Source organism: Neophocaena asiaeorientalis, unplaced genomic scaffold (assembly GCF_003031525.2).
Source record: "Neophocaena asiaeorientalis asiaeorientalis breed wild unplaced genomic scaffold, Neophocaena_asiaeorientalis_V1.1 scaffold602, whole genome shotgun sequence".
Lineage (NCBI taxonomy): Eukaryota > Metazoa > Chordata > Mammalia > Artiodactyla > Phocoenidae > Neophocaena > Neophocaena asiaeorientalis.
In genome coordinates this window covers 117,029-127,495 of record NW_020174883.1, presented here as the reverse complement: position 1 = coordinate 127,495, position 10,467 = coordinate 117,029, and the positions used below count along the sequence as shown (strand labels likewise).

At 37.6% G+C, this 10,467-nt stretch overlaps 1 protein-coding gene and 1 non-coding gene across 2 annotated transcripts; both read left to right on the top strand.

Moving 5' to 3' along the window:
• Window positions 1-8,745: 8,745 nt before the first annotated feature.
• LOC112410029 (small nucleolar RNA SNORD65) lies at window positions 8,746-8,826 on the top strand. The gene has a single exon (XR_003005307.1). It is a non-coding gene; the product is annotated as a small nucleolar RNA SNORD65 (small nucleolar RNA).
• Window positions 8,751-9,440, top strand: LOC112410027 (heterogeneous nuclear ribonucleoprotein A1-like). Its single transcript, XM_024760427.1, has one exon. The coding sequence runs from the start codon at window positions 8,751-8,753 to the stop codon at window positions 9,438-9,440; it is 690 nt and encodes a 229-aa protein (XP_024616195.1).
• Window positions 9,441-10,467: the final 1,027 nt, after the last annotated feature.

Sequence of the window (10,467 nt, the reverse complement as noted above, 5' to 3'; positions counted from 1 at the left end):
AGTATTTAAATGTTAATTTTTACCATAACATAAAATAAAAATTTTCCTTTTAAAAAATGTTATCTGGTCAAAGGATGGTTGATAGAGTGGGTAGGGTTCCCTTAGCAACTACCACATACAACAATAAGTAGAAATCTCTATGCATTTTGGGGGCAAAGGTTTTCTATGGTTCAGAATATAAATTATTTTTGAAAACACACCTGTGACCTCTTTCTCCAACTATTTGAAAAAAAGAAATAATTTATATAGTAGTTCTTATTTTAATAACTTTTTATTCCCCAACTAGTAGAACAGAGAAAGCTAAAACCTAAGTGCCTGGAGGGAGGAATAAAGATAAAGTCATGATTTACTCCAGAGGGTCCCAGAACAGCTTGAAATTTGGATGCATCAGAGGCGTGTGAGGTGGGCTGAGTCTTGGACCTAAGACCCAAGTGGGGACTGATCGTCTACAGTGAAGGTGAAACCTTGGATCTCTTCCTCATCAAGCAAAGCGCCAAGAGACTCTCCTTTCCCCAACCCTAGCAGGTAGAAGATGTCTGTTCTCTGAAGAAATTAAACTCAAGGCTTGGAATGTGGTGGTGAGGCTTATTGAAGATGCAGGGAGTAAGTGAAAATGTGCACGAGAATCACGAGACTGTTGGGCTCACTTGTCATCCCTGCTCCAAGAACAGAGGCCATCAAATATGTGCCCTTCCAGTCACCAAAGCAAGAAAATGAAGTATTATTTTTCTGGAGTGACTGCTCTAGAAAAAGACATTTCTCACTTTTGAGGTGGCGGACATTTGGGGTCACCTCAGGAAAGAGGTACCTCTGCTAGATCACGTTGCAATGCTGTCTATCCACTTGCTAAAAAGTCGTGTCATGCACCTGAATCTCCTGCGTGACTGTTAGTGCCTCACTCAAATGGGAATTTAAAGGCTGGGGTCTCAGGATATTTCAAAAAACCTCCAAAATCAAGGTCAAAGCCTAAATTAACAGGAAGAAATGGAGATAACGCTATTTTAAATGATGTAATCAAGAGGTTCCATAATTGAAGGAAGGAAGTTTTCAAATTTAAATTTTGTTTGCCCAGATCAGTATGAAAGACATCCATCAAACCACCTCATCTTGAGATTTTACAATAAAGAAAAAAAGATTAGATTAAAAAATCTCCCAGAAAGAAAAGATGGTACACAGTTAAACAAATGGGAGTAAGAATGACCAATAGCAACATACTGTATGTAAACATGAAAAAAAGAAAATGCAAGCTTTCAAACCAGCCTCAGTGTCTGGCCCTGAGCCAAATTCTTAATCTCTCTGTGTTCATTTTTATTACCTGTAACCTGCAGATAATAATACTCCCTTCATGAGGTTGTTGAGAGAATTAAATGAGATAAAGCCCAGAGTGAGTTCTCAATACTAGCTGTTTTTATACTGATAATATGACTACCATACTTTACAACAAGCTCTTCTGACTAGGAAGAAATGTCTGGGAAACCATAGGTGCAGAACATCATCTTTTAAGTTATTATGAAATGAATAAGGACTTTCTAAGCATGGGATAATAATGGAGGAAAGATTGAAATGTTTAATTTAGATATTTGAGTGTATAAAAATCAAAGCCACACATAATAATTGCAAATATTATCCTCAAAAGATAAATTGGCAAACTAAAATATAATTGCTGCAATCATGTGACAAAATGTAATGTCATTAATATATAAGGAACAAATTTAGTCAATCAAAAATCTATATATTCTATATATAGGATTCTATCTATAAAGGATCTGAACAAATTATAGGGGAGATTTAAAAAATATGTGAAACCAATGATTAGCTATAAAAATAATCCAAATAAAAAAATAATGAGCTGAAAGTACAGAGAATAGTATAGAGAGAGTAGGAAAGTACTCGTACTTAACTACCATACGACCCAGCAATCCCACTACTGGGCATATACCCTGAGAAAACCATAATTCAAGAAGACTCATGTACCACAATGTTCATTGCAACTCTATTTACAATAGCCAGGACATGGAAGCAACCTAAGTGTCCATCGACAGATGAATGGATAAAGAAGATGTGGCACATATATACAATGGAATATTACTCAGCCATACAAAGAAACGAAATTGAGTTATTTGCAGTGAGGTGGATGGACCTAGAGACTGTCATACAGAGTGAAGTAAGTCAGAAAGAGAAAAACAAATACCGTATGCTAACACATATATATGTAATCTAAAAAAAACCAAAAAACAAAAAGGTCTGAAGAACCTAGGGGCAGGACAGGAATAAAGACACAGATGTAGAGAATTGACTTGAGGACACAGGGAGGGGGCAGGGTAAGGATGAAGTAAGAGAGTAGCATGGACTTATTTATATTAACAAATGTAAAATAGATAGCTAGCGGGAAGCAGCTGCATAGCACAGGGAGATCAGTTCGGTGCTTTGTGACCACGTAGAGGGGCGGGATAGGGAGGGGGAGAGGGAGACGCAAGAGGGAGGAGATATGGGGATATATGTATATGTATAGCTGATTTACTTTGTTACGAAGCAGAAAGTGACACACCACTGTAAAGCAGTTATACTCCAATGGAGTTGTTAAAAAAAAATAATAATGAACTGATATTTTTGGTCTAGGAATTTGGCAAAAACAACATCAGCAACTTATTACTTTCCTAATTATATCTTCATTATACTTTATTTTATTATTTGCTTCATATGTCTCTTTGTTTTATACATACCATCCCAATTAGGCTCTAGGCGTTGTTAGAACAGAGACCTTGATTGTTTTGTTCGATGCATCTTTCTCAGTGTAGTGGAATCTGGAGTCGAACTGCCTGCCCCAGACTCAGTTCCCTCAGTCCTGTGACATGAATGGGAGTTCAGCCTGAGGGCTGATTTGCAACCCTGCCCAAGAAAGGCTAGGTAGCAGGCAGGGTAGTGAGGGGTCCAGTGCAAGGCAGAGGTTCCAGGCAACAGGAGTGATGGTGGCTGAGTGAGAGGCTGCAGTGAGTTGACCCCTAGTGCCAGGGGCAGGGAGGTGTGGCTACCACGCAGATGCTTCTCAGCAGGTAGAAGGCTATTTGGGGGACACAGACCACCCCAGAGGGTTAACACAGCCCAGCACATAGATGTACATTAGGTGCTTAGTAAGTATTTGGTGAGGAAATGCAATTGTAGGGCACAGAGCAGTCAATCAGTATTGTTTGTGTTTGGTCTTTAAAACATTTTGGAAATCTGTAAGTCTATATATCGAAAACCATTCATAACCTTTGACACAACAATTTTTTCTTGTTTGAATCTATCCCAACAATATCATCAAACATTTATCTATAAGTGTGTTCACTTCAGGTTTTTAATAATAATCAAAAGATAAAAATCACTTAAATGACTAACAACAGGGGAAAAATTAAAGAAATTATGTTAGGGTAGAATATTATGTAGCTGTTAAAATCAACAATTTCAAAAACTACTGAATGATTGGGAACGTACTAATGAGATTAAATGAAATTTGCAAAATGTGAAATTATACAGTGAGGCAAATGTTTAAAAACACAAGCATTTTAGTAAGGAATGGCACTAAATTTGTTAGTAGTAATTGTCGCTAGATGTTGGAATGATGGTTGATTTAATTTCTGTATTTTATAAAGCACTGTAAACGATTAAAAAAAAGTTAGAGCCATACAGTAAGAAGTATTAACTCAGTAGGAGACAGATAAAGACAATAAGTTATAAACATGGTTTTCACTATGGATGGGTGAATAAACATGGTTTTCACCATGGATCCCCTCTGGGGATCTTTAGGTTTTAAATTGTTTATGTAACAAGCAAGGGACAAATGTTTTCCTAATAGAAATGGTAATGTGCCTGTCAGCAGCCCAGTGCTTGGGCACCTGCAGCTGTTCTCCTAGAAGAGGGAAGACTGGCTGGTTCCTACGCAGCTAAGCCAGCTCCTGGGACTGCTTGCAGACAGAGCAAAGCCCCCCTCTTTAATGGCACAAGGGTGGCCTCGAGCAGAGAGGGAGATCTGCCCACCATTCTTGTTCAATCAGAATGTAGCAGTGGCCAGCTCTCCAGCAGTCACCAGATTCTAGCAAGGAAGACAAGAAAGTGAAATTCAGAAGAAGCAAGGCTAGCATGAAGTCAGTTGCTAACTGTAGAATTCTATGGAGTTGCCATGAACAGTAAGACAGGCTCATGCACAGCACAGATGAGATAGTACAAGGTAATTCAAGGACAAAACTTTATATTCCAACCATTTAAAATTCCTGAAACCATCAGGCTAGGCATTCTCTGGTTAATTCACTGTCTAGGCTCTTGAGTCCCCAAATGTCACTAAATAGTTACCAAAAATGTGGTGTTCAAATAAGTTTGGTAAACACTGGGCTTCAAAACTATTAACGCTTCTAGGAGCCCTTCATATGCTAGAGGGTCTTATAGATCCTTATAGAAGTCTTATAGAAGCCAAAGCTGGATCATAAAGAACAAGTAAACAAAATGTCGGAGAAGGTCATTCAAAGCAGAGGAACCAAACAAAACAGAGGTACCCAGCTGAGAAAAAACATGCCATAGTTATTCACTGATTCAACAAATATTTAATGGGAACCACTATGTGTCAGGCACTAAAAGAGTTACTGGGGAGATAGGGCTGAAGGAAACAAACATATCCCCCTAAAATCCAAATCCATGGGTACCAGACATTGAGCATGGAATTACAATGTGATAAATGACATAAAGGAGAATACTGTAGGAGACTTAATCTTGTGTAAATGGGGTGAGATATGCCAAAAGCTTTTTTGATAAATTTTCTTAAGTAGATTTCTATGATAAATAGGAATTCATGAGGGGTGAGATGGGGAGTAAGGAGAAAAAAATGGAGGGAAGTCAAAAATAGCTGTTTGACTAGAATAGCTCCCATGAAGAGTGGGGAGAACTGTACAACTCTGGTGCAGTACAGAATATGGTACATTTGAGAAGCCTAAATAAGTAAAGTATGGCTTCAGAGTAGAGTGCAAATTAAGGTTAGAGAGGCAGGCAGGGGCCTGATTTTGCAAGGCTTTTTTGTTTGTTTGTTTTTCCCTAAAAACAATTAGATGACAAAAACAGAGTCTAGAATAGATGTACCCGTATATAAAATAAGTGTTATATATGAGATTCTAGAAATATATCTAGGTAGATAGTTAAATATAGGTAGATAGAAGATAGATAGGTAGTGACAGATAGATGACACATAGGCACCTGGATAGATAGATAGACACCTAAAGACAGACCCTAGAGCATAGAAAAGAAAGTGGGCATGTCCACCTTTTTTGGGATGGGGGTTATGTCATTATGGATTCACATAAAAAACTTGCTGAGGATTTGAGTCTTGAAAGAGAAGGTATCTTCTAGGAGTCAAGCAGTTCATTCCTTACCATTTTAATTTGGCTATTCTCTACCACTCCTGGAGAAAAACTACTCCTTCTGCTAGTCTATCATCAGCTGCATGCCTCTTTGTAAGTTAATTTGATGCTCATTTGATATTCCTTTTCCCAAAACAATGACACAAAATAATGAGCCCATGTTCAGCAGGAGCTGTCAAATTAGCAATATCACAAAACAATAATCAGAGAAAATGGATTGTGGTGTTCATGCTCTAGTAATGACTATTCCTCTGTGGAGCTATTAGCAAAACCAAGGGATTGGATCAGTATGCAATTTTAATGAAGTCAAGAGTACACAAATGGAAAATTACGTGGACGGTGTTTTATTTCCTTTTTGCCCTTCTTTTTTACAACCACTAAACCCTTTACCACAGTGAATGTTTGGAGTCAAGTCACAGAAATCATTAGCACTAGAATTTTTGGAAGGTGATATTTGCCAGTGATCCCACAGGACAGATCACCTACAGTTGTCACAGATCAGCACCCCTGGCTTATTTTAATTTTATTTTTAAATAAAAAAGGAACAACTTAGTTAACCAAAAGAAAAGGTAATACTTAATTTCCCAGGCATGAATTAGGAGCAATCCCAGCATTTGCTTTTAAGGGACATGCATAACCTCGCTTTTTTTCAGTTTCCTCACATGTAAAAAGGGCTGGATGAAGGATTAAAATATATGATTCTTTTATAGTGCTGTATTTTTAAAGCCTGCTATAAAATACAGATAAACTGATTCATTAAACCTAAGGGAATGCATGTTTATTACTCTTTCTTTCCTTTTTTAGTGTGAGGTCTTGCACATCAATCCTTGAAAACTTCCACTAAACAGAGCATCAACCTCTTTCCTCATTAAATAGAACTGGAACCAAAGTGCTTTCTAAGCATCAAACTGTCAATAACTATTTATTTGAAACTAACAAGTGGCAGGCACTTTTCCAGGTTCTGCAGATATTTCAGTAAATGAGACACACTGATTCTATCTCCATTATATGAGAAAACCAATGGGAAAACAAAACAAAAGAAACAAAGACATGAATTGATTCTTGAAAAAGGAAGGAAAAAGAAAGAGAATAATGGAAAAAAATAGAACATATAGAAAATAGCAAGGAAGGCTATATAATCGAGTCCAAATATACTAATAATCACAATAAATGTAAATGGACTAAATTGGTTAGTTGAAAGATTTTCAGATTGGATAAAAAGAAAATCCAGCAACATGACATTTAAAAAGGACATGACTGGTGGCGCAGTAGTTGAGAGTCCGCCTGCCGATGCAGGGGACACAGGTTCGTGCCCTGGTCTGGCAAAATCCCACATGCCGCGGAGCGGCTGGGTCAAAAAAAAAAAAAAAAAAAAAAAAAAAAAGGACATGACTAAAATATAAGGATACAGAAAGGTTGAAATTAAAAGGACGAAAAAAGATTTTCCAGATAAATATAAAATCTTTAATAAAGTGTGAGTCACCATTTGCATCAAACCATATAGTCTGTGATAACAAAAAGCATCATTAAGGATAGAGAGGGAAACTATACAAGTAGTACTTTAGTTCAATAGGAAGATATAAAAATTCCAAATTAGTACACATATAACAAAATCTCAAATTTTGCTAGGACAATTGGACAGCCACAGGCAAAAGAATGAACCCTTATCTAAGACTACAAACAAAAATTAAATAAGAAGGGATCAAAGACCTAAATGTAAGAGCAAAAACTATAAACCTCTTGGAAGAAAGCATAGGAGTAAATATTCATGATCTGAATTTGGCAAAAGATTCATACAAGTGATACCAAAAAGCATGAGTAACAGAAGAAAAAACAAGTTGGATTCAATCAAAATTTAAAGTTTTTATGCTTCAAAGCATTCCATCAAGAGAGTAAAATGACAACCCACAGAATTGGAAAAAATACTTGCAAATTATCTTAAGTAAGTGAGACAGGATGAGCACTAATGGGCAAGTGGAAGACTTGGCTTTGGATAGATGTCCCTACTAAAGTGCAGAAAGAGGATATGGATACAGATGTGGAGGTGGGAGTGTGTATTTCTTTTTTGATTGCTTCATTTTTCTTTACAAGGAAGTGTGTGTGTGAGTGTGTGTGTCTGTGTCTGTGTGTGTGCTGTTTTTATTAGGAAGCTAAAGATATTTAAGCCATATGTTGGTAAAACAAGACCATTCTCAGTCTGGATATGAGTGAGTATTAGAGAAGACTATCCTCAAAAAAGGTTGATTCTTGAATATAAAATACTTTTATTTGGGTAGTTAGGCTTGTTTCTAAGTGCTCTTTGGAATCTTTCTCACAGAGAAAGTTTTAAAGCTCAGTGCCACATGTGACTACATGGTACAGGGGTTAAGAGCAAAGAGTGAAGTCAGACTTATTTGAATTCGACAGTTTGCAACTCACTGGTTGAGAAAAAAATCTTTGGAATAGTGGAAGAGTCCAGTAACTTCACTTAGCTCATTTAAAAAGCACCTACCCTATAGGGCTGCTGGAAATATTAGATAAAGTATACATAAATACTCTAATAGACAATGTTCAATCAGGAAACAGAAGCCATACTATGTATGTACTATGTATGTAGGAGTTTAACATATATAATGGGGGTTAATGACTTGTGGAAATGCTGGGGAAGTAGTGGTCAGAGAAGCTGCTCCTGAAATTAGTAAAGTTGATACCAAAGATCTCAGGTGTAAATGCCAAACTAGATGTTTCTCTCCATCTCACCAGGAAGCTGCTGTAATTCTTGAGATTCTCTGATATGATGTTACCAATTGTTTCAGTCTTCTGTGGCAAAGTGGGTGGGAAAAGCTACTATGGATTTCCTGTCCTTCTTCTTTATTTTAACTTTGCAGATCTCCTGGAAGTTCCTCTCACTGATAAACTCTAAGCCAAAACACTACAGGGAAGGAGATTCTGGGAAACATAATTCACAGTCTTAGAAGAGGTGGTGGTGGTGCTAGCCCAGTGCTTACTTAACATGGTAAATTATAAAATTTACAAAGAAACTGGATATAAAATAAATTGCTGAATATATAGTATCTCCCTTATAATTCCCATGTTTTGTCTGTTTCACAACTTCATTGTACACTCAATTTCAATTAGTGAAATTAAGAAAAAGGATTGTAATATATAGTCGTGTCAAGTTTAAGAGTTGAGAGATTCCATTCAGACCATTAGCCTGTTTTTATGTGCCAGAGAAAATCACCTCTGATCATGATTACTATATGACGGTCTACTGCACACGTTAAAGGTTTGATTCTTAAAGTGTTTACTGTGCATCCAGTGTATAAGCATTGCATTATATGACTGGAGGAATACTGAGATAAATGTAAAACACAGTCCTTTCAAATGATGAAATCACCTAAAAAAGCTGGAATTACCGGCAGATTGTGTGGTGGTGAACCTACGGTTAAACAAGACACTGAAGAACATCATCTAAGAGATTATTTTGAACAGTGTGGGGGGAAAATTGAAGTGATTGAAATCATGACTGATCGAGGCAGTGGCAAAAAGAGAGGCTTTGCTTTTGTAACCTTTGATGACCATGACTCTGTAGACAAGATTGTCATTCAGAAATACCACACTGTGAATAGCCACAACTGTGAAGTAAGGAAAGCCCTATCTAAGCAAGAGATGGCTAGTGCCTCATCCAGCCACAGAGGTCAAAGTGGTTCTGGAAACTTTGGTGGTGGTCGTGGAGGTGGTTTTGGTGGGAATGGCAGCTTTGGTCGTGGAAGAAACTTTAGTGGTCGAGGTGGCTTTGGTGGTAGCCGCAGTGGTGGTAGATATGGTGGCAGTGGGGATGGCTATAATGGATTTGGTAATGACGGAAGCAATTTTGGAGGTGGTGGAAGCTACGATGATTCTGGCAGTTACAACAATCAATCTTCAAATTTTGGACCCATGAAAGGAGGAAGCTTTGGAGGCAGAAATTCTGGCCCCTATGGCGGTGGAGGCCAATACTTTGCCAAACCCCGAAACCAAGGTGGCTGTGGTGGTTCCAGTAGCAGCAGTAGCTATGGCAGTGGCAGAAGGTTTTGATTACTGCCAGGAAACAGAGCTTAGCGGGAGAAGATAGCCAGAGAAGTGACAGGGAAGCTACAGGTTACAACAGATTTGTGAACTCAGCCAAGCACAGTGGTGGCAGGGCCTAGCTGCTACAAAGAAGACATGTTTTAGACAATACTCACGTGTATGGGCAAAAAAACCTTGAGGACTGTATTTGTGACTAATTGTATAACAGGTTATTTGTTTCTGTTCTGTGGAAAGTGTAAAGCATTCCAACAAAGGGTTTTAATGTAGATTTTTTTTTCTGCACCCATGCTGTTGATTGCTAAATGTAATAGTCTGATCGTGACGCTGAATAAATGTGTCTTTTTAAAAAATGTGCTGTGTAAAGTTAGTCTACTCTGAAGCCATTTTGGTAAACTACCCCAACAGTGTGAAGTTAGTATTCCTTCAGGGTGATGCCAGGTTCCATTCAAAATTTATTTACAACCTGCTTTGGTGGAGAAGCTACTGTCTTCTGAAACCTTGGTGTAGTTGAACTGACAGTTACTGTGTTGTGACCTGGAGTTCACCGTGAAAAGGGTCACCCAAGCCAAGTCATGGAGTTTTTTGATTATTAATATATGATTGTTGGCACATCCTATGCAATATATCTAAATTGGATTATGGTACCAGATATAGATGGGAATGAAGCTTGTGTATCATCCATTATCGTGTGTAATAAATAAGCAATTTAATACCCTCTTAAAAAAAAAAAACCCACAGTCCTTGCCATCAAGAAACTTGCAGACTTAACAGAGGGCAAATGGCTAAATGATAAGGACAAATTCAATTGCTAATTTCTGTTGGCATTCCAGTATCAATCTGTTTATTCTCATTTTCCTCTTGAGTCCTCTTAATTTATCTGTATTTTTAGTTTGGAGATCTTATAGTCAGGGTATAAAATGCCAAACATGCTTAGATGAATTCACATATGTGAAGTAAGCATTCCTGCCATATCGTGATGAGAACTTGAATGTTCCATAAAACTTCTATTTAAATAAAGATAACATTTTCTCCC

What these genes read in the sequence shown, in the direction of transcription:
- LOC112410027 (XM_024760427.1), top strand. Translation starts at nt 8,751, where the DNA reads ATGAAATCACCTAAAAAAGCTGGAATTACCGGCAGATTGTGTGGTGGT.